At 39.0% G+C, this 25036-nt stretch overlaps 2 protein-coding genes across 2 annotated transcripts; both read right to left on the bottom strand.

The window, feature by feature from the left end:
* Positions 1-902: 902 nt before the first annotated feature.
* On the bottom strand, positions 903-8088 carry n4bp2l2 (NEDD4 binding protein 2-like 2). The gene is made up of 6 exons (XM_023262885.3): positions 7989-8088; positions 5631-6673; positions 5419-5543; positions 3648-3736; positions 3497-3573; positions 903-3414 (listed from the first exon to the last, which is right to left on the bottom strand). Exons 2-6 carry the CDS (start codon positions 6671-6673, stop codon positions 3273-3275), a joined length of 1476 nt encoding a protein of 491 aa, XP_023118653.1. The 5' UTR covers positions 7989-8088; the 3' UTR covers positions 903-3272.
* Positions 8089-8864: 776 nt separating this feature from the next.
* Positions 8865-24033, bottom strand: brca2 (BRCA2 DNA repair associated). Its single transcript, XM_023262849.3, has 27 exons — positions 23869-24033; positions 23428-23525; positions 22271-22504; positions 22001-22064; positions 21567-21619; positions 21436-21464; positions 21208-21319; positions 21069-21124; positions 20627-20717; positions 19806-20411; positions 14968-19680; positions 14598-14696; positions 14438-14507; positions 13908-14362; positions 13625-13815; positions 13314-13501; positions 13020-13190; positions 12003-12375; positions 11759-11914; positions 11532-11679; positions 11348-11460; positions 11058-11253; positions 10799-10965; positions 10541-10679; positions 10200-10456; positions 9556-9699; positions 8865-9464 (listed from the first exon to the last, which is right to left on the bottom strand). Exons 2-27 carry the CDS (start codon positions 23480-23482, stop codon positions 9108-9110), a joined length of 9237 nt encoding a protein of 3078 aa, XP_023118617.1. The 5' UTR covers positions 23483-23525; positions 23869-24033; the 3' UTR covers positions 8865-9107.
* Positions 24034-25036: the final 1003 nt, after the last annotated feature.

The following is a 25036-nucleotide window of genomic DNA, read 5'->3' as shown; positions in this document are numbered from 1 at the left end:
CTGTATGCACCAAGGTTTTAAATGCCAGTAAAGCGTCAAAGGCTTCATGTTTTAAAGAATTAACAATAACTCAAACTGCTAACTCTTCATTGCATTTCTACCCACATGATGGGAACCCATTTCTTTAAAACTGCCTTCACATTGATTTTCTACAATCAAGGTCGTCGTTATCTCAGGGAAACCCAGCTAAACAGCTCAGCCTTCATATCTACAAAACAGTCACCAAACATGTCTATTCTTTGTTTAAAAAGCTTTTATCAGGTGGAAAAAAAACCAAAGTAACATCCTTGACTGATGCAGCACCTCATTCCTGTCTTTTAATCCCTGCATTACTCTCTCCATAATCGCACTATTGCAGTTGGCTACATTTAAACAACTCAATCATTTATGAGGATTTCTTGGCAAAATTACAATTAGTCACATAGTACAATTCATGAAAAACTCTCTTGATATTAAATTCTAGGAATCTAAATGACGATTTAATATCCCTCTGGGTTATAGTGACTCTGCTCAGGAAATTATAAACTGCTTTTTTACTGTTGTGTCATGAATCCAATTCTTAGTTGATGGCGACTATTGACAGAGATGGATCGCTGTGATGAAAATCATCTCACCATTATCCATCATTTCACTTTGTGGAAAATGTGTTTACAATGCCAAAATGAAAACGCCCCTCTTTGATTTAATATTTGCTTGACACAATTAAATTAGAATCCCACATCATGCACCTCTTTGTGTTTCTGCCTGAGCTTTAGATTCTAGTCTGTTGCAAATGATCTGAATTCAGTTATATGTCAGCACACTGACAAAGTTTCCATTGTTGGTGGATATAAGGTTAGTTATATGTTAATAATCCTCAAGGGAAAAGACAGTATAATGAATACCTTAGTAGAACATAGAAATAGAAAAAGTAGAAAACAATGTTTATTAATTGAAAATGATCAAACATTCACTTTATTTCCAATGTTAGCATAATAAAAAAACTATTTGTTGGGAGAATCATCACATTCTCCACAACTAATGAGTGAATAAAAGCAACTGAACAATTGAAAAAAGCACAGCAGCCAAGTTTAAAGAACACTGAAACCTGTGTGACTGTTCAACTGGAAAAACAACTAAAGTAAATCTCTTTGACTGGTTGGAGGAACATCAGTCCAAACACTGGCAAATAAGTTAACATGTCTGGGAGAGATTTCAAAAAATTAGGACAGAACAGTTGAGAAGGTAAGAATGCTAGTGACAAAAAAGATAAGTGATCACAAACAGACCCTAAATATCGTGAACTGAGAGAACATGACAACGTAACAAGCTAGAACCTTAAAATGACCAACAATACATCACAAAACTCACATTTACTTCTGAGTTGTTATTGTCAAATGTTCCTGTTTTGTCCACCACCCATGTTGGTATTTTAAGCTTTTGCTGATCATCTTCTCTTAGCCAATGCCAGCACATACTGAAAAAATCTTAGTTTATGCGCTTCCAATTGTCAGTGAGCTATTTTTAAACACGCTCAAGTGGAGTGTGCATAATGTAAAGCAGAGAACAAGAAAGTTAACCCAGATCTGTCACACAAAGCTCTGCAGAAAATTACTACCTTTTCCCTAATAAAACGCTTGTCTTATGTGGTATTTCCTTAAAAACTACACACTAGCAACATGTAGAATTCCAAACAGAAAAACAGGCTGAGGTCCAGAGAAAAACAACTCCGACTGGAAAAACAAAGCATCAAGTCAACAATAAAGGACCTTTGTGTGCTGCTTTAATGAACACCGGGGGGAACAGAAAGGCAAAATGTGATTTCCTGTGAGACGCAGCAATGAATGCTATTAGACAAAGACCTCAGCACACTCACTGTTATTGATATGAGATGTTTGAAGGTCTCTATACACTGGTTTACTGCAGTAATTTGCTGCGGGATCACAGAGGTTATTCTGTTATGACCAAATGTTCTCATGAGAAATTCCGTACATGCCAGAATAAAACAGTTTATGAGTTTTCTGAACTACTTGTAAATGTGTTATTGCTTCACTTTCACACTTCAGTCCATAAATTAATTTTATTACTTTCCATCCTAACACTGACAGTTAGTGTAATCCTTCCATATGTTTATACGGATTTCAATGTAAGTGATCCCATAAAATCCTGTGCTTTATCTGTGCAAAAATATATTCAAATGTTTAAGTGAAGCTAACAGGAGTTCTAACAGTCTGCAGTAAACAAATCAAGTGATGATCCTCCAGTCACAGTCTTTTCCATACTTTTTGTTATTATCCTTTCTCTGCAGCTCAACAGGGAAACACAAAGACAGACTTTTGTATTAAGCAGAGTCCAGTTCCTTTGTTCCACTTTGATTGTTGAGGTGTGAAATTAGTTTTAGGTAGTTTGACAACTGTGGGTTTAGTTCACCATCACTTGAACTGAAAACAGATTAGAAGGGGCTGGTACGAACAGGAGAATTACAACAAGAAAGACCTCTTCAACTGTTCATTTGGAAAGCAAAAAAAATTGGAAACGGTCCAATTCGAGAAAGTACTTAAGCTTTTTTTCCCTAGCTGTCACACAACTATACTATTATCTGATAAAATATTACCGCTGTAAACTATTTTTGTGGAAGAAAATAACTTGCCACCATATAGACCTCACAAGAGTATACACAACAGTATCTCCTCAGATACAGTTAATCTGCATGGAAACCTCCTTAAACAACTAATTTCCTGAGTGCTGAGGTCAGGAGTTAAATAAACTGAATCAATTTCATGCTGATTAAAATGAAATTTGGCACTAGAAGGTATTAGTCACTTCCTGGAAGAAGACTGAAAACTGGCTTTTTGTGTGCAATTGAAAATGAAAGTTTGGGTTCATCGCAACAGAACTGGATATTTTCAGGGGATTTCAGGAAATCAGAAGATGCCAAAAACTGTTAACAACTAACTGGTAATCACTTCAGACAGGAAGATGACACGAGGCAGTCAGGGACAACCTTCTAGTTTTCCGTGTTGTTGCATCTTGGACTGAACACACAAACAGCAAAATACAAAAATACTGTTGTTTTCATTGCCTATGAAAGATATTACACGTCAAAGTAATTAAAGCTTAGTCAGAAAATAAATCTCTTCTGTTTTTATATTAATGTACAATAAAAAAAGAATATATTAAAAATTCTGTATAAACAGAAGCGAACAATATTTACACCAGTATAAAATTGTTCAAGGCAAATGATTTGGCTGTTTGGTCCCTGTAAAAACGAATGGAAATCTTGCTTTTCCTCATCACCTGTGGCTGCTCGGGTGATGTCTCTGGTGCACATGAGGTGGTTCTTGTGAACTCATGACAATGTCTACCGATACGGGAAATGAAAAACGATCCAACATCTTCGCAATCTTCTCATGAGGAACACCATGCTTGTTCCTCCTGGAGGGACAGCAAGGCGATAGTATTAATATTTTTCAAATTCTGCAAGAGCACGTACATATGATAATTTGAAAAATCATACTTCTCCAGCTCGTAAGGATCGAATTTCCATCTGGTGTCAGGCTCACAAAAGTCCACTTTGTATCCTCTTTCCAAGGCCTATTGAAAATTTAAGAGGATCTTTGAAAAACAAAATACTAACTACTACATATGAATGAATATGTAACACTTACCATTTTGACATATGGCTTCATTTCCCAGGCTTGGATGTTTGTATTATCAATAATAATGGGAGACCGGCCATCATGCAGAGCATCTTTAGCTGAAACACACAAAAGAACATTTTGTAAAGAAAATCTAAATTGCTTCAAACAAGCATTTCATTAACTACAAAGTCAGCTTTTCAACATTTCAAGCTTAACCGGTGGACAACCACAACACAGCAGCTGGTACTAATATACAATTGAAGACAAAATTATTAGCCACGCTATGAAATTTCACTGTTTTTTTCACAATTTTCCCAGGTGCATTTTTAAAACAACAGAGGACATTTAACATAGTACTTCTAAACATACTAGTTTTCTTCAGTAAGCATAAAAGAATTGTTTTTGCACACAATAACAGAATATTTTTTCAAAAATGAAAAATTACAAGGGTCAATATTATTAGGCCCTTTAGGACATCAACTTTTTATTGAGCCAAAGCACAAACCACTGTTGTACAATCATGTGCTTTAACTTTGTAATGCTCACAGCTTGCTTTTTTTTTTTTGCGATCTACTTACTTTTGATTGTGACATATTGTCTTTTTATTGCGACCTATTGACCTTTTATTGTGATCCATTGTCCTATGTTTTATTGTATGTTTCACTGTTATGTTTTCCTTGTGTACTTTTTGCAGTGTGCTTTTATTGTGACTTATTGTTTTATGTTTCACTGTTGTGTCTTTTTTTCTTAGGGACTACAGATGTAAATTAGCATTGTGCTATTATCCGGCATATTTACGCCCATTTCTGAATAAATGGGCATTCATTAATGTGCACTGTCCCTACCAAATAAATAAATAAATAAATAAATAATCAGTCAAGTTAAAAATGAGGGTCATCATTCACTTTACACACAGTATAAAAACTTCACTAATGATCTGAGCTGTCACTTGAGAAAGCTTCATGCCAAAAACAAAAGAAATCACTTTAGACTTGAGAAAAAGAATTGTTGATGCTTACAAAGCAGGAGATGGGTAAACTAAGTTATCACAGCGTTTCCAAGTGTCAAGAAGTGGAGTGAGAAGTGTCATCAAGAAATTCAAAGAGAGCCACAAAGTACAGAATAAGTCTGGCAGAGGTAGGAAGCAAAAGATTTCAAAGACTCTGCAAAGAAAATTTGTGAGAGATGTGTCTAAACATGCTAGAACAAAGACCAAAGACCAGAGTGAACATTACTAACTAGCCTGCACAAAGCCCTGATGTGAATCCCACTGAAAATCTGTGGGGCCATCTGAAGACCAGGGTCCATGTCAAAACACTATCAAATCTGGAAGAGCCTGACAGATTTACCAAAGAAGAATGGGCTGGGATTCCTCAGGAGATGTCAGAGACTAGGTACACACTACAACAAATGACTGCAAGCTGTTGTCCAGCAAAAAGGATATACAACTGTCTATTAGCATCAAGGGGGCTAATAATTTTAACCCTGGTAGTTTTTGTGTTTTGTTAAATAACTTTGTTTCTGTGTGCAAAGTAAAATAATGTAAGCATCCAAATAAAACCAGGATGTTTGGAAAAACTCTGCTAAAAATTTCTTGATCCGTTTACCAGCACTTGGGAATTTTTTTGGGGAAAAAAAAATTCATAGGGGGGCTAATAATTTTGTCTTCAACTGTATGTCTGAAAACACCCTTAATGTGAAGAAACCAGTAAAAACCGTCCTAACAAAAATGCTTTAGTGGTTGCTGCAAACTTTTTACATGACATTGAACTTCAACGAGCATTTAAGCAGACAATACCTCTGCCCTGGTTCCATTCATGCGCCTTTCCAAGAAGGCCCGGCTCATACTGGTAGCCATCATTGTATGCAAAGTAGTCATCTGTGCTCAAAATGATGCCACTAGGACCAGTGGAGAGCAACTCCCTGCAAGACAGTTGTTTACACAGCACACATTTCAGGTAAGAACAAACTTAAATGGACAATAAGCACATTTATGAAACTCAAGATTACCTGGCCAGTGTTGATTTTCCAGATCCTGGTAATCCCCTCATTAAGATTAGCACCAAAGCTGAGTGGTATGTATGACGACCCTCACGGGGCTCGTAGTGATGATGTCGCTCCCACGCTTCATTTTCGGAGTCAAATCCCTGCTGCCTCTCATATTCTTCATCAAAGTGAGAGCATTCTTCCTTTCTATCTCTAGACCACCTATCAGTTCCATTATCTACAAGTGCATCATAGCTGCAATCTTGTTTGTCCCTGTCAAAGTGATGTGGAGAATCTCTGTGAAACCCCCAAGAGGGAGGACTGCATACACTGGGTGGTGGGAAGTGGGAATATGTTGGAAAATGCAACTTGTTTTGATACTGGTTTGTCAAGCCTGAACTGCTAAAGCTAGGATTCAGATGCGGTGGAGCATTTTGTTGATTTGGGAATGCAGGTGGGGGTGGTCGATGAGGTAACGGGGGTCTGTGAAATGTTGGGTTAGGTGGCCTGTTCAGTGGTGGACAATTGTGCCACTGGTTTTGGTTTGAAACAGCGTTACCAGAGCTCAGGTCTAAACCTGGCCTCGGTCTTCTGGGGTAGTATGGTTCATTTTGATACCAGTGAGACCAGGATGACTGTTTCCTTCCACTACTTTTCTGGTAGCCATCTATTTCCGTGACATCTGAGTTTCTTGTGCTTTGAATTTTCTCCTTGGGCACATCCTGAGTCTCTTTGCTTGTAGGCATTTCAGGAGGTATGAGTGGTTGTACAAAACCTTCATCTTGTTTCACTGAGTTACCATTAGCACCGTCCAGTGTATCAATCTTCCCAAGCTCTTTGTAAAATTCACTCAGTGAATCCTCAATATCAGACTTGACTTGGGTAGCTGGTGGAGGAAATGCTGGACCAATGAATGCTGTGCTGGTGAGTCCTACCTCCTTTAACACACGGTCCCTCTTACTGGTGTTCGGACTACTGCAGTCATCTCTACAGTCTCCAGCACATGCACCCTGACAAGGGTTTGCTATGACATTAGACGTCGTACAGGAGAGTTCAGTCTGAGACATCTGCATGAAAACAGATAAGAACAGTTAGTACTCTGGACAGCCAGAAAAATAAAAAGAGCTTCAGTAAAGAGCAACTCCCTGTCTAGGTAGAAGGAAGGTTGATTTCTGCTTTTGGTTCTTAAAGACATTTCACTGCTCAGTTGAACGGCGTCTTCAGTTGTAGCTGACTCTTTTGAGACCAGACAGATGGTATGAAAGTGTAATGAAGGAAGTAATCTATGTTAAACTGAAATAGTCATCTGTAAACAGATACATGCAACACTGCTTATCTGCTACTAACACCGATCAGGCATAACATTACGACCACCTGCCTAATACCGTGTTGGTCCTCTTTATGCTGCTAAAGCTCCTCTGACCCAGTGGGGCAGGGACACAGGACCTCTGGGGATGTCCTGTGGCACTGGGATGGTGGGTTGCAGGGTGGGACCTACCTAGATCAGGCTTATCTGAGCACATCCCACAGATTCTCAATAACATTTAGATCTGGGGAGTGTCGCAGCCAAGTTAACAGCTTAGCTTTGTCATGTTCCCCCGGGCCACTCCTGAGCATTTTTTGTGGTGTGTCGGGGTGCATTGTCGTGCTGAGGGCGGCAATGGGCATCAAGGACTGCTTTTGCCATGGGAGGTTGGGGGTTGCTTCACCTGCAATGTTTAGGTGGGTGGTACATCTCAAACATCCACATGCATGTCAGGACTCAAGGTTCCTCAGAATGTTGCACTGTAACAAGATGATCTATGTAATTCACTTCACCTGTCAGTGGTCATAATGTTGTGGCTGATCGGTGTATAAAGAATTTGAGTCTGGGGTCGTTTATGGGCCATTAGTCATCTGATTTGTGGGTGACACCATCTATCCGGGACTCGCCATCTTTACGTTAGAACTAAAAAGCCTCTTGAATGAGATATCAAACGTTTTCAGTACCCAAAAAGAAACGTCCAGTTGCCTTCTCCTGAAGCTTGTTAGGATTACCATGACTGAGATAACCGTGAATATACACAACCACTTAGAACTAATAAACACTTATTACCGCGACTTCGGTGTAAAATTTCAGTGAGTAGTTCAACGAGTTGATACACTAAAGTGTGTATCCGAGAGTACAAAATGTTTTTGTATTATTATTATTTTCAGGATGTCACCGAGTTCACTGAATGTATTAATATACCGAGACCGAAACTGAACATACAGTCAACTGTTAACCGTTAGCTAAAGTGTCACCACCTCATGACGATGAATTAAAACGAAATACAAGTAAATAAATAACTTTCTACCTCAGCGTAACAATAAAGAGTACAGTCGCTATTTATGAGTGCTTACCGTTCACATTCAGAAAGCATAAATGAAAGTCAAAAGCGACATTAACCTAACACCCGGCGCTGATCTTCCACATTGCAGTTGCCTTCTGTTTACGGAAATTACGTCATTCTTCTTCTTCTCATTTACGGCGGACGGACTTTTTCTGATGAGCCCGACAGCGCCACCAGCAGGACTGCAGCGAGACAGGCATTTCTGAAGATGGCAACAGAAAGTGTAAAGGTGTGGAAGATATGCTGTTATATACTGTTGATGCTAATGACCTCTAAGTCCTTATTAGTATAAAATAATATTTGTGGTAGTAATTTAAATGAGCTTTTTTCCCATTGATTACACACGGGAACACAAATTTCAATATCTCTCTCTATATATATATATGGCAAATTTTTTCTTCATAAGTTGCAAATTAAACATGTCCTTGGGTTTTTGTTACTAGTTTATTTAATAACTTAATGTATACTCATACGGCGGTGAGTATGTAGCATTAATCGATGCCACAATCCACCACATTTATAGCCAGTCAATTTACGCCTTTGCCAAGATGGACCTGTAAATTACAGACCTCAATAAGAAATAGATGAGGGACAGTGCACAGATTCCACATTACACACATTAAAACCACAGAGCTCAGAACTCATAAAGAAGCATTTCTTTGTGACTATTAAAAGTGTTTTGTTCTCAAAGTAGCCTTAACTAATTTAAGTGCTTAATATTTTTGCCTATAGTAATCACAAGGCTCAGATTGTTTATTATTCTGCATCTTTTGAAGTATACAGTATGTATTTTAGAAATCACTTACAAAAAACAACTACATACCAGTATGTCACTTGTAGGCCCCTTGCATTGCTATTGACCTGTCAATACAGCAAAAACAGGGAGTCGAGGAAACACTTTACTTTTACTTTATAGACAAAAAAGTAGACAGAAGAGAAGACTACAGACCAATGTAAAGTGATGACATGATTTTACTGTTTAAGAACTTTCCTCACTTTAATGATTCAAGTGAGACTACAAAAATAACCACGGAATACGTTAAACAGCCTTAAATCTTTACATTCAGTCGTTTGTACAGTGTTTCATATAAAAGCTGTACTGTGCTTCTCGCCATGCAGTCAAAAGTAACTACAGTAAATCACCACCATGCAATGCCTGAGTATCAATCATAGCCAGTTCCTCATCATGAACCCATTCATCCTCAACCAGTGAGTCGGTGGGTTTGTGAGCTGGGGTCTGTACAGTTTTTAAAGTGCTAGGAGTCGCAGACCTCCGTGGGGGATTGAACGTCTTATTTACACATGGAGAACCAACTGAGCCCAGATGGGAGAGAGGTGGTGGAGACGGGATACGAGACAGATAGTCCAGAGCTCTCCTTCTTTTCAGACTTCTGGGGTCTTTTTCTGATGAAGATGTCGCTGCTGGAGGGTTCCTGCTGACGGGTGTGAAAGATCCAAGGCTTCTGTTTGGCTTCTGTAAAGTTCCCTACATAAAAAGACAGTGTATATTCAACACACAGTGATTTTGACAAATGCATCGAAAAGCCCAAGGTATTACAGCATGAACATAAACTCACACTGGTTTTTGTTTCTTGTCTTTTGTCCGTTGCAGAAGCTGGGGTTTGTGGTTGCAGAGCTGGAGAAGTGATGGAGCTGAGGCCATCAGATCTGATTAAATGCGAAAGCTTCTCTTCAGCACTTAGAAAGAAGTTCTCGTGATGCTAGAAACAGATGACAAAAAAGAAAAGTCATTTTATTATTTAACAACATTTTATTGTATCCAAGCGGAAGAGAATAGAAAAATGAGAAAATGGTTCAGGACAGTAATCCAATTATTTGTCTATCACAAACCTTTCTGTGTTTACAGCCATAACTGTGCAATGCACTTTAAAGATTTCTGATAAAGCAGACATTTTTCCTTTCAAGTGTGAAATGATGAAAAACAAGATATATACAAAAAAAGACTTGTTAAAGGTTAAGAGATCAAATTCAGCCCATTTTCTACAAATCCACTTCTACCACTGTTCAGCTCAGTAAATCTGACAAAAATACTTTCTATTTCATATATCATAATTGTAAATTAAGATCTCCTCCTGCCTTGACTGAACTGTAACTTATTTCAACTATGATTCTGATTCCCTAAAAAACATGAAGCACTCGAGGAGAAACAGTTTTTGAAGCAAATTAGCAGCTTTGAAGTTTTTGCATTTTAGCACTGTACCTGGACCACATTTCTGAGTTGGCTGAGGGATTCTTGAAGATGAGCTTCCTTGGGGTTTGTAGAGAAGACAGTCAGATCGCCTGCATACACAACAGGTGTGGGATGCATGGACTGACCTCTCAGCTGCAGGTTGCTCAGAGCCAACAGGACATTTGGTTTTACTACATCTTCCAGGCCAGACTGAGACAAGCTACTGAAACAGCGCACTTTCACAAAGTTCAGGTTACCATCGGCCAAATAAAATGCAGGAGAAGGACCTGTGACCAAAACAACAAACAATTATCATCGCAATATAGGTATGAAAGAGCGTTCATTAGGAGTTAGCAAAAAACATCACCTACCCTGTACGTCTATGACACTGATGACGCATCCTGTGAGATCAACCTCTCCACACAGTGGCTGGAATTCTGGGTTCTGAAGAGTCACAAAATTTGTTGAGACCCTTGGCTGGAACCGTGCTGATAACCATTCCTGGGAAGCCTGAATGTTAAAATAAATCACATCTTAGAAAATCTTTGCATCAACTATATAATTTCTATACTACATGACAAATTCCAGATCTAAACTAGATGTGCTGAAGGCAGTTGGTTTCCTGTTACCTGTAGCTCTTCAAACTGTGTTTTCTTTGTCCCAGTGAGCTGAACAGATTCAACACTGCTGTGTTTCTTTCCGTCTGAAGTTGTGAGGTTATAGACTTTGTATCGATGACCTTCCTTCAGTAGTGACTGAAGATCCGAGGTGGGCCGCCAAAGACTCAACTGGTAAACTAAAACCAAGAAAAAAATTTTTTTATTTAGGCTCACAATACTATATCAAAGTCTAACGATAAGTCACAAAAGAATTAAAATTAAGACACACCACTGCCAGGTTGGCCCATAGAGTCAGTGATGCAGAGTCTCCACACAGGTGTTACATCTCGTTTGGGACAGCTCCCTTCATTATCCTCGCCTTCTAGAGCGCGACGATATCGATCCTGGAGTTCAGCCTGTTTCTTCTCCACCAGGGAACGCCTGTAGGTGTGAAGAGTCTCCATCTGTTGTATGCTCAAATGAGCCTAGGACATGGATGTAAAAAATAAAAAAATAAGTTAATGAAACTATTAATAAGAGAAAGCAAATCAACATTCTATAAAGCAAATGTCTTATCACCTCAAGGTAAGCGGGGTCATCTCCCACAGCTTCATACAGTTCCTCTCCATCCTGCAGACTTGCAAAATTCTGACGACTCCTTCTTTGTCTTCTTCGTTGAGGTTTATTATTCCCTGAAGATGACAATTTGTTAAAATTTGCACAAATTCGATCAATACAAAACTGTGGAAAGCACGATTTTTACTTTTTTCCTCCTTTTCAAACTCCGATTGAATCTTGGTAAATAGAGTTTCCATGGCTTTTTGTTTGTGGTTGTTGTATCGTCTCGCCTCTTTCTCTTCGGCACGAACAGAACGGAACACAGCACCTCCATCTGTTTTCCTCTCCATCCACTGGAAAAAAAGGAACAGAACATGAACCTCTAGAACTAACAGCAGCAATATAGTACATAAAGAAATTGACTAAGCACACCTGTATGGGGTAGCTTCTCAGTATGATGATGTCAACACATCCTACTGGACCTCCATTACTATACAAAGAGGAGACTGGAAGCAGAAATGGCCGTGGATCCCTGTGAAATCCCAACTTTGCATCCCAACGCGCAGGTCTGCTGCTATTGGCACAAATCTAAACATATAAAGAATAAATAGGACAATTTATCACCTGGTTGCCTTGTGAACAGACAGTAAAACTCACCACCTCCCCCATAATCTACCTTTAACATGAGAGATTCAGGCGCCTCCAGCGGGGAGCATGCATCTTGTGATCCCACCAGCTGAGCCCCATGGATGATCAATTTGCCACCAACAGCCAGTCGACCTTTGTGAAGCATGGCAGTCAGAGGTTCATCCAGCTGGGCTTTTATGGCATACCAACCATCTGTCAGCCAAACGACTGCAGATGGAGCTTCGACCTTGGCATTGGCACTTTGTGGATTCTTTGTGTCACTGCGAATCTGTCTGATTGGGGAGTGACCTCTGGACACAATCTCACAAACGCAGAGAATCAGGGTTTTGGCCGATGTGTCGTCCTTTTCCATGATCTTTCTCAGAGCTGGCCTGCGGCTGTGGTCCACCTCTACATCATATCTAATACAAATGACATAAAATTAATGCTTGAAATGCTTAAGAGAACATGCAAATGTTGAATTAGTCAACTGGCAGGCAATATTTAGCCACTGTGTTGATAATTGAACATTTCTTAAATGGTAAAAACATTCCAGTTGCAGCTTTATCACTGTGAGGACTTGTTGATTTTAGCCTTTTATGTCATTCATAATGAAACATTCTTGGATTATAAACAGTTGGTTGGACAAAGCAAGACTTCTGATGTCGCCAAAAACTCTTTTAAATGTACTGTTACTTTTTTAAACACTATTTTCTAATATTTTAATCTATTCATTAAGAGGAGTCTGTTGCTGACTTGTTTAAAACAAACAAACAAAAAAACATACCAGAAAATAAATTAGATTTCAGTGGGAAGAACTGCGTTTGTACTACGCTCCACAAAATTACCCAAAGTGTAATTTAGTAGAAGTTCTATATTTCTGTGCATTTATTTTAATTACATGGAATGTTTAACTTACACAAAACAGCAGGTGGCAATGTGCTGTAACACAGTTAGTTGTGGAACATACTTATACACATTATGCAACAGAATATGTGCATGGTGAAATGAGGTACAACTACATACATAAATATAATGAACTACAGTCAGCTTCTCACATATGTACCTGTACTTAAGTTGTAGGAGAACCTGCTCTGGTGTGAGACAGAGGCCGCCCACTGCTTCTGGGAAGGATTTTTCCATGGAAGCCTGCTTCCAAACAATCCATCTGTAGTGATTGTACACCCACGCCTCACTAATCAGTTTGGGATCCACACCTGGGGTGTCACATAATGATCTGTGGACAGTGTAGGACAAGATGACAGACAGTACAATTAGCTTGCAGTCTAGGAATACATCTAAACACTCGGATACTATGACTAGTTCAACATCACATTGATTTAAACATGATCATTAATACCTATAGAACTCTTCTTTTCCTGCAGTCCCGTCTTTGCTGGGGATCAGCCATCCTCCATCAGCAAGCTGAATACCACCTTCATCTGCAAACGCTTCCTTTTTCAGAAACTGTAGCAAATTGAAGCGAAAAGACTCTGCAGTCTCACCAGTGATGTCAGAAACATGCTTATGAACTCCATATTCATACAGCTGAAAAACAAGAACATCAAGATGCTACATGTTGTTTCCATAAAAGAGGCTGCATTTTTAACCAAACAGAAAACTGACTATGAAAACAAATGCATCAACATCCAGTGACAGTCATGGACTTGCCTGTTTTTGGGTGTATCTTGCTGGGGGTTTTTCATCCATTGCGACTTTCAATGGGATCCTCATCACCCCAGAGGTTTTTGTTAGAAACAAGCTTCCTGGTAGAGGCCGAATGGTCTGACGCTTCTTTTTCCTGATCCTCATGTCCTGCATATCTCGTGCCAGCTCAGTGCTCTGAAGGTTCTGATAAATCTCTGTCAACAGACAATGAACATATCAGAATTGTACCAAGGTTATGTAAAATATTTGCATTGTTAACCGACCTCATTAAAAAAGATTACTGTACCTTGGCTTCTGGAAAATGTGTCATCCACATGTGATACCTCTGCACCATAACTGATTGACCCACATCCACCAGAAAGGCTCTGACTATTCATCATATTATCACTTGTAGTATCCATCAAGGCAGTTACATCTCGAGCACCATGTGTTTTTTTACTGGGCGGTACATAAGTGCAGCTGTTAGACGGCACTGCAAAGTGATGAGGGTGTTTCTCCTCTTCCTCTTGTGGTTTAGAGGAGCTCTCTTGCACAGTTCTTTGTTTTTTGAATGGAGGAACAAACACAGTCGGTGCCCTTATCTCGTCCTTGACCGCTGCATTCTTATGAGTCTCTGTGGTTGTATTTTTGATGAATGGAGGAACAAACGCTGGCATCTTGGAATATGCTGATCTGCTGTCTCCTGGGGTAGACTGATGTGTTGTCCTTTTTAATCTGGTTTCTATTAAGTTTTTTCCAGTCCTGTAAAAAGAAAACAAAGCTGACAACATCTGTCACCCACTTGACAACATAACCAACAATTTACAGCCAACTTACCTGGGTGGTCCTGTGATGTTTGGATGGAGAGAAGCACTGTACTTGAAGACTCTCCTGTCTCTCATTACACCTTAATTAAGAAGAAAGAATAATGATGAAATTTAATATACAAGACAAAATCAGCATTCATCAATAATTTGACATAGTGCAAATGATTTACCATTTGGACAATTTTTCACTGGCTGAAGTGTTGAACCTCTTGGCCCATCAACCGTTCTGTCGAATTCTTCCAGTAATCGTCTTTTCAGGGGAGGCTGACCTAGATTATTTCAAAACAATAAGGTAATTTTTATGTTTAATAAGCAAATAATGCCAATAGAGAAAAGGTTAAAGTTATATAATGATAATAATCAGGCATTTTAAACAATATGTACATTGTGGTTTCTGTGCAATACGAGAAATATTTATTTGAAACACTCAAATGGCAAGTAATAGTAACGGTGTTAACACAATCTGCTCTTTGAATAATTCGGATTCAATAAAATCATGTTACACTATATATATTTCTGAACAGTAATGCAGACACTTACTAGTCATATCTGCATCTTCCATTGATCTTTTCCCTCTTGTTTTTTCATCTTCTGCAGATGTGTTGCTGGATTGTGGGTTATCTTCCAGTGGCATATTTTCTAAAGTCATTGGAAGACTTTGGCCAGCGAGACCTTCATCTTCTAGCAAGGCTTTGGTGCAGTCCAGGGCTTCCTGGGCAAGAAACTTCTGCTGAGTTTCTGTGCAGCCGGTGAGGTTAAGAGACTGAAAGCTTAGAACTGAAAACTCATCTGTTCTTATAACTTTAGGCCCTTTGCTGCTTCTCTCATTTATTTCACAATCCAGCACACATGACATTTCCTGTTCAGTGATGTCATGTAAATTTTCTGTCCCCAATGGGATGATTTTGTCTTCCTGAAACTGAAATGCATCTGCAGGTGCTGATTTAACTGCGAACGAAGCACTTTCCTTAGTAGGCATATACTTGTCAATGGCTGCAGTGAGATCAGAATTTGTAGTTTGGTTCACATCTTTCATTTTTAATAGATCTAACTTATGGGTGTCACATGGGCTTGCTCCAGAGTAGCGTGAATCATGACACTCTCCATCAGCAAATTCTTTCAGAAGGTTGTTTGCTTTCAAAAGACTTTTCTCAGACACATGGACTTTTGCTCCCCCTGCAGTAGTGAAACCACTGTGCTTTTTATCTGTATTATTCTGAGCATCTTTGAATTTTTCATCACTCTTCCTTTTGTCTGAAATAGCTGTGATATCTGCACTCAAACTGATGTCACCGAAGAGAGCTTTTGCCTTCTGTAAGGCCTCAGAAGAAAGTGCCACAAGTTTTCCACTGGCTGCTAGAAATCCCCTATTCCTGAATGATGGAGCAGGAAGTGGAGTCATGGAGTGTGGTGGCATTGAACCAATCTTATGGTCAATTTTTTCACATTCACTTAAAAGAGCTTCTGCTTTCCTGAGAGCTTCAGACGAAATCGCAACTCCTTTCCCACTGGCTGTTCGAAATCCTCCATTCAGTGGTGGCAAAGTCTCTTCTTTTGGTTCCTCTTGTTTACTTGTGTGCTCAGTGCATCCACTTTCAGCTCGTTCAGAAACATTTACTGTCAACCTTTCATGTGGCTTCTTCTGGTTGTCACTTCTACTCAAAGGTGCTATACTCCTACATTTTATTGACGTTGCATTGTTACAGTCCATTTGACAATCTTTGAATAAGTCATCTGCCTCTTGCATTGCTTTTGCTGAAACAGAATCAAATTCACTCAAAAGATGTTTTGCTTTCAAAAGATTTCTCTGTGACATGTGGACTTTTTGTCCTCCTGCAGTTGTAAAACCACATTGTTCATGATTGTCTTGTTTCTTGTCACTGCTCTTTATGTGTGAAACATCTGCACTGTAACTGATGTCACTGAAGAGAGATTTTGCCTTCAGAAGTGCCTCTGATGAAAGTGCCACTTGCTTTCCACTTGCTGTGAGAAATCCATCTTTTCTGGGAGGTGGACCTTGAACTGGACATTTGAAATGTGACGGTTTTAAACTGAGTTCATCCACTTCATCACATTCACTGAACAGGGATTTTGCTTTCTTGAGAGCTGCGGATGAAATGGAAACTCCTTTTCCACTGGCTGTCTGAAATCCAGTATTTTGTGGTAGCACAGCGTCTTCTTTTTGTTTCCCTAGTTTGTTTGTGTGCTCAGTGTATCCATGTCCACGTTGCTCAGAAAATCTGACTGGCAGCGTTTGATCTGCTTTAATGTTTGAAAGGGTTTTCTTGTCGCTGGCAGAACTGCTCACACTTTTACATGTTACTGACATTCCACTGTTACCATCCATATCAAAGTCTTTGAAGAAAGCATCTGTCTCTTGGTTTGCTTTTGTTGAAGTTGAATCAAATTCTTTCACAGGATTTTTCTGTGACAAATGGGCTTTTTCACCCCGAGCAGCTGTGAAACTACAATGTATTTTCTCTTGTTTCTTGTCACTGTCCCTTGTGTGCAAACCATCTTGGATCTCTGCACTGATGTCACTAAAGAGAGATTTTGCCTTTTGGAGCACCTCCGATGAAAGTGCCACTCGCTTACCACTGGCTGTGAGAAATTCATCATTCCTGGGAGGTGGACCATGAACTGGTGGCTTGGAATGTGATGGCCTAACACAGAGTTTATCGTCCACTTCATCACATTCACTGAACAGAGATTTTGCTTTTTTGAGAGCTGCAGATGAAATGACAACTCTATTTCCACTGGCGGTCTGAAATCCACCATTTTTAGGTGGTGAAACCTGAGTTTGAGAGGTAAGCTGCCCTGTGCTTTCACAGTTTTCTTTTTGATCTAGCGGGTTGTTTGTGTCCTCGAGTGTACAAATTTCTTTCAAAAGACTCTCAGGCTTTTTCAGTGCATCAGCTGACACAGATACTTTCTTCTCGCTGGCTGTACAGAATCCATCACAACTGCTCAATTCATCGATGGCAGCAGAATCAGTATTCTTTGATGTCGTGCACAGCGGGTGAGAAAATGGTTTTGAAGTGGAAAATGGGTTTCCATGGAAAGACATTGTATTTTTTAAAGGTAGTCTGCCGTTGAAACCAATACTTTTCATTTTCATATGATCGGGATGTGGCTCCTTTGTGTGAGGTGCACGCAGTCCAGCATTCACATTTTCACAATTAGTGCGTCCACTGGCATGTTCATCAGAAATTCTGACTTGTCGAGGGCTTTTATATTTTGAAAGGTTTTTCTTATTGTCAGCTCTTTCAGACACAGGTTCTATGCTTTTCTTATATTTTACTAATATGCTATCATTTTGGTCATTTGCATCACAGTCTTTGAAAAAAGCCTCTGCCTGTCGCATGTATTTTGCTGAAATAGCGATCCCTTTCCCACTAGCCATGTGGAAGCCACTTTGACACATGGTTGTGTCCACTTTGCCATTTCTAAAACTTCTGGTTGCGTCGTTATCTGCAATGCTTGTGACCCGTTTGTCTGAACAGACGGCAGACTCCATACTGGAATGACAGCCTTGAATTCTCTCTCCAACATGACAGTCATCTTTAAGGGTCAACTTAGAATCATCCTCGCCAGTGTTAGAATCCACGCTGCACTGTTGTTTGGTTTTATCATCATTTTCACTGTTTTGCATGTCTGGTGATTTCTGATCTGGCAGATTCTCCTGTAAATCCGCAAACAAAGCTCTAGCTTTGCTTAGACATGTTTTTGAAACTCTCAAAACATTTTCTCCTGCAGTTTTAAATGCCACACCAAGCATTAAAGGATTTTTGTTCTCCATCTTGCTTGTTTCAGTGTGCTCAGTTCTCTGAAGGTGATTTGGTTTAGTTGACATAACACAGCTACTGCCTTCAGAAATGTGTTCTGAAGAGAAAGATATATCTCCAGTAGAGGAATTTTCTTTCACCACTGCGCTGGAGAAAGACACATCTGTGGATTTCCTTGTGATGCTTGATGTCCCACTATTTGCTTTATCATTTGAAACTGAGGTCATTTTGTCAGGTATTACAGTTGCCAGGTGCTTTTCAGCATCCGAACTGAAGCTGTCATCAAAATCTATACCCGTAAGAAAATCTGGGTCAAGTTCCTTGTCAGCTTTTTGTGGAGAGCGGACATCATCTTGACCATGCTGCTGTACTTGAGAAATTTTGGCCTGTGTAAACTCAAACTGGCTGTCTGTCTCTTCCAAGAGAGTACACAGTTCTGTCACATCAGCTTTTTGGGAAGCTGTTAACTGGCAACTCACATTCCCAGATGTTTCACTTAAAGAATTTAAGTTTGAGGTAGAAGTTGCATTTTTCACTGGTCCATTACTTGTGCTAATTTTCTGCTCAGTGGTATGGATGCTTTTGGTAAGCCGATCACTAAAAGTCCTTTCATTTTGACTCTCTTCAAAGAGGTGCTTGGCTTTCTCCAGGTTGGCTGAGGAAATTCGTATACTCTTGTTAGAAGCAGTTTTGAATCCTGATGCACTTACAGAAGGAAGAGAAAAAGCTGTTTCTTCTGGCAGACTGCCATGAATCTGACCATTTAGTGGAATGCAATTAGTGCTATTGACAGCTCCATTTGCACTGCTCAGTAGTTGTGTTGCAATTCTCTCCATGTGCAAGCCAGTCTCTGTTCCAGGGTCCAGTATCCATCTTTCCTTCTGCGCACTGGACAGCTCGGCTTTAGCTTCAGCACCCAAATGTACTTTTCCATTTCCTTTATTTGTAGATGTCAAAGGAGTAGTCCTGTGGATATCAGTTTTAAAGCCAGGGCATTGTTGACTTTGGTCAGTGTTCTCAGAGAAAGGAACAGCAAATGAAGATGTACTTGTATGAGTTAGATCTGTAACTGCAGATTGGAATCCACTGTCAATTACAGTGCCTTCATTGGTGGAATAATTTTGATAAGAGGCCGAAACAAGTCTTCTGCTTCTGACCTCATCACAGTCAGAGTGAGAGCTAGCTTGCTTTGCTTTCTGCTTTGCTTGCTTCATGGCTGACAGACAGGCTGATGGAGAAAAGTGACTTCTAGTATGCTCTACAACTTTACTCAGCATACCAGAGTCGGGGATTTGGCTGAAGTCTTGTGCAAAATCTCTGTGAAGCTGAGACATGTCAAGATCCTGGACATTTGCTTGTACAGATGGAGGTAGATTTCCTCCAGCAAGATTTCCCAATTTTTGCCCAGTACTGCAACAGTCTGCTCCACCCGAGGCTTTCCTCAACTGCTTGACACTCAATTCTTGTCCTAAAAGAAAACATGATGACCATAAAGAAAGAAAGAAAAAATGTTACTGTAGAAAACATTTTCCATGCTCGCAGACAATATGCGATTACATTTTCACACTCTACATTGCAAGAGGAGGGTTTTACCAGAATCTGGAATCCCTGGTGAGGAAATCATCTTCTGAATTTGTGCTTCATTTCCTTGACTTTGTGTTTTCACGGTCCCAACAGTGTAAACAAATTTTCTCTTTTTCTTATTAGGTCCAGAGTCTGTGATTTTCATCGGTGGCATGACTGGCTGGCAAGAATCACAGCCACTCTTTAGTTGTCCTGTTAAAATATTGATATCAACAGCAGAAGGGGAAATTTCAGATAAACTCAATGGGGACCACTGAGTGATTCCTGTAACTCCAGATTTTTCAGGTGGGGATGAAAAAACGCTGCCAGGTTCCCGATCAGCTGCTCTCTCTTCACTTGATGCGGCATTGTTTGTTGTCAAGTTGTCTGTGAAACTGCAGCCATGTTCTTTGGCTGCAATGATTTGCTTTCGTTTGGTTTTGTTAGGTCTCACTTTTCTCAGTGCTGAACTACTGTTGGCGAAGAAAATGGAGGAAACATTTTCAGCTCCATCAGGAACACTTGCTACTGTGGTGCAAATTTCTCCATCTTCAATTGCATCTGGAAGCTTCTGTTGCCAAACAACCTCATTCTGGTTTAATGAAGTCTGGAAGGAATCATCAGGGGAAACAGCACCTGTGGATTACAGAGCAGCAACAAGTATTATTTTTGGTGTCATACAATATATTCTAATACATCATATGATTTGATTTCATATCATGTCTCATGATTAAGCCCGTAAGAGTCTACACAATCCAAAATAAGTAAACCCATTACAAGGCATAGTTATTTGGTTCATACTCATGCATACATTTTAGACAATTTGAATTTGTAGAGGAAAAACTCTTTACCTTGGTCAGTAGCAGGCATGTCATTGTTTTTAAGTGGTGCTACCCCAACTTTGGATGCATTTGAAAGAGAAGGAAAAAGCTTCCGTACAAACTGGAAAAAGGTTTAAAAAAAAGTTTCATGAGCAATATTTAAGGTCACACTTATTTGCTAACAATATGTTGTAAGCTTCATTTGTCCAACATCAAAAAAATAAAGGCAATGTGCACATCTTCTGCATTTTAAGAGTAACATTTCAGAACATCAATTTTTCAAATGTTCACATTTCATATGTGAAAAAGAGGCAGCATCAGTATATTGTTAAGTGACAAAATAGAACAGCAACTAAATGAAACATTTTACCCTCAAAATAAAACACAAGCTCTTGTGCCACTGACATGAAACCAACACATGAGATGCTCTACAAATCAGAGAACTCATTATAGGCCTGGACAGACTACTCACAACTACAGTGTTGTCGACAGAAACATTCACTGGACAGGGACTCTCATCAGTTTTAGCTGTAACATTAAAAAGACACACTAGTTATTTAACAGATTACATATTTAGACTTTAAAAACAGCAAATTGTGTCATTTGCTTACATAAAATCAGGGTGGATGGCACTGCTGGTGGGGTATTAAACGAACTCGTCCATGAAATATCAGGATTGATCTGTGCACCGAGACTTTCAGAAATATGCTTGGCATAGCTGGCCTGTATCAATACAAAATAAAAAAACAGGAGTAAGTTTAATGTGTCCCTTAATCCACATTGAAGTATTGGCACCACTGACATGAAAATACCATTGCTGTTAGATTTAACAAACTTACCGGAGATTTGTGTGGCGTATGAAGCAGATCTGTATCCATGGCATAAGAAAATAAATGAACAAATTAAGATTTAAACCTTGATTCCATTTACAGTTTAAACAGATAAAAATCCAGATATATTTGTAGCTCACCAAAACTTCCCTGACTCTGAGGCTGGATACCTCCATATTTTGCATCTGGAATGCTAGAAAGACATAAACAGATATCAAAAAAACAGAAATAACAAAGGACAACACAAGCAATTTTTTCTAAAATATTATGAAATTAAAAGGAAAATAGCACCATAAGGCACTAAATTGACTGAATTTGGCACTTCATGAATATTTATTTAACATCGTAATTTTTGCACCATCAACAGTTACGTATAAAACATTCTGTGCATTTTTCTGCTTTAATTTAATAGGTACTTATACTGACTATGGCCCCCTAATAATGGAAGTCACATAAAGCTATCTCACATGAGGATAAATCACTTCACATAAACTCCATTCTTACTGATGACATTCACACAAGAAATAAGAAGTAATGAGTTAGAAAGAACTTATAACTTGTTTGTTGCACTCACCCCTGTTTTGACATCTGAAACAAACATGGACTTTGTGTTGTTGACCATGGCAATGCTCCTTTTTCTAAAAAACATTGAAGAGACACATTAATTTTAGATTTAAGAAAGCTCACTAGCTCATGCAGAGAAGTAGGTCAGTACAATTTATAACAATGACTTTAAAACAAACATCTATATCCTAAGCATCATGTTTTTATGTAATATGTGAGACATATCTGATAAATATTATTGGACAAATGCATCAACAGTAAAACACTAATCGAACATTACCTTGTTCAGTAGTGAATGAATGCTCATCCTCAGTTTCAGGTGACAAAATTCGACTGTGTCTGAAAACTTTGGGGGTTGAAAACAGCTGACTGTCTACCGCAGGTTTTTCTAAAGGTGTTTTAAAATTTCCCTCTTGGTTAGCACACAGCTCATCTTGGTCAGAGACATCTTCCTCATTAGCAGATGTTTGAGCTGTCAGTATATCAAACCAGTTGGGGTCCAGTGGTCCCAGTTCTAAAATTACAAATCATAAATTGGTTATAAATCACACACAGAACATGTTCTGTCTTTTGGTATTGCACAAAAAGTATCTTTTAGTGACTACATAACTGGATTTAAATGAGCAGACACAATAACATAAGCATATGCACAATGCATTTTGCAACATATATAGCTCAGTGATCATTGTGATGAAGATATTTGTTTGTCAGTGTGGTGCCAGACAGTGATCTGCTGCACAAAACTGACTGTGCTTCTTGTTAAAGCCTTATTGTCCAGCTTCTATTAAACGACAGCTGCTTATGCCCAGATTGAACAGTCATACTGTGCAAATACACATAATTTTATGTTTGTGGTAACAGAAAAAGTACATCTTTGCGGAACTTTAAGGTTTCATATAACTGAATTATTGTGACCAAACATTTATAGCATAATCTGGTGTGACAGTTGGATGATTATGGGCAATACTATCATATTGTTTTCACTGTACAGGCTACATGAGTTTAGGATTTGTAATACATATACTATCTTTGTTTACATTATAATTAACATTATTTCCAGATGAGTTTTCTTCATAAAATGAAGAAAATATTATCCAAATGGGCTACAATATTTAAAATATAACTCTCAGAAGTCATTTTGATGCATTAAATTACATTTTATTCACAGTGTAGGGGCTGCAATCACTTTTTTTTTACCAGTGGGAAATTGCTTTTTATAAGTTGGATTGGTCTTTTAAAGCTATTTTAACCTGTAAAAAGAACTGAATTATTTATAATTTGGGCCACAGAGAAGGTACAATAATGCGGACATAAAGATAACTGCTCCTACGGACGGAATCTGTTTTCTATCACTGTTTTTGACAACACGGACTAACTGTTCCATCGATCAAAGTCACAACATTGTTACCTAGCACGTCCACATCAAGGTTCGCTTACCTTTCCAGATTTCATCTTTGAACGTGTCGTACATGTCTTTTGAGGGTGAATCCATCCCATGTACTTCTGTGACACTTAGACTTTGTTATATGGCACACCTGAAAAGACAGTTTTTATCATGACTTAAACAAAAAAGCAGAGATTGTCAAAGCTAGTTAGCTTCAAGCTAAGTGAACAACCTGCTGTTTTCTGCTGCTTCCGACCTCAATAACATAAAAGTAGCCGCTAATCAGCTACATCATCTAACAGCTAACTTGATGGCAAAACCGCTTTGAACAACACTTGAGTATGTAACTTTGACTAAAGTTTGTTTTACAGTCTTCTAAAGGTTACAGCCGGTTGACAATATTAGCAAAACACCGTTAACTTGCACTGACTGCTAATGCTTGTCAAAAAGAAACCGTAGACGGCAAAATTAGCTTTGAAGTTACTCAAACTTACCCTGACGACGACGTACAAGAGTTTGGACTTTCATGTCGCCTTGAAACTCCTGACGAAATGTTGAAGCCAAACCTCAAAACTATACGATAAAAAACAGCAGAAGTACTGTATTAACTACGTGTACTCTCGTACAATCAGCCCTTGGCTGTCAGCCTGTTAGCTAATTTATGCATGCGATGAAAACAAACCTCGCGCGCCCCGCACCGGAACTCACGGCGTCTTCAAAATAAGAGTAGACACGTTATTGTTACAATAATAAAAGCTTTTTCAGAAACGTAAAATTACTGCATCATCAATCTGTTAAAGAGACGGCATTCTGTCCTTCATACATAAGTCGTTGTAATGTAATGTTTAAGTACTGCACTAATAATGGTGAACATATTAAATTTAAACTAATAGCAAGACTATCAAACTATCCAAATGTTAAATAGCCTACTTTCTTTATGATTTCCCCTAACAACTGAAAATTGTGCCCATGTGTGCAATAATCAAGTATTACTTTCTAAACAGCGACATAAAAATACCTAGACAGCTGTAATGGAGCTCAGGACTCAACGACAGCAATGTAAGAATAATTTACCTGCTGTTTATAAACTGCAGCTCTATGTGTGACAACTCACCTGTTGGAAGAAAAGAAAATGACACTGGGATTTGCTGTAAGATCCAGACTGATCCTGTCTCCATGTCAGGGATATTTTATATTTTAAGTATGCAAAGAACGTAAGTACACACAACTCTCTTGCTTCGGAGACACTCATATGGACCCTGCTGCTGTTTGATGCTGCAGGTGTTTAATAAAGGAAAGACTCCTGTAAACAGCTGGAAGCAACAAACTAAATGGCAGCCACTGTTAAAGTCCTGTGTAAAATCAATCAAACAAACACTGATTACATCCATATACATTCACAAATAACATTCATTCCCAGTAAAGTTTTATTACAATTCAGATCTGAAATTGTAGATCAAAGTGACAGACAATACTTGTATTGTGATTTTGGCACACAATGTGTTGTTTTTATGAGTACTGGTGCTGAAATTTGGAAGAAGTCTTTGCCAAATGACATGCTGATGTGCATGCCTCTTGGTTAGTGTGCGATTCAGACGTGTTGTGTTGAGTTGAAAGTGATATGTAAATGTTGGTAAGTCTAACTTAGTAATCACCACTGTG

This window comes from Amphiprion ocellaris, chromosome 7, assembly GCF_022539595.1.
Source record: "Amphiprion ocellaris isolate individual 3 ecotype Okinawa chromosome 7, ASM2253959v1, whole genome shotgun sequence".
NCBI classification, from domain to species: domain Eukaryota; kingdom Metazoa; phylum Chordata; class Actinopteri; family Pomacentridae; genus Amphiprion; species Amphiprion ocellaris.
The sequence above is the reverse complement of the archived record's forward strand: the minus strand, read 5'-3'. Positions and strand labels throughout refer to the sequence as shown.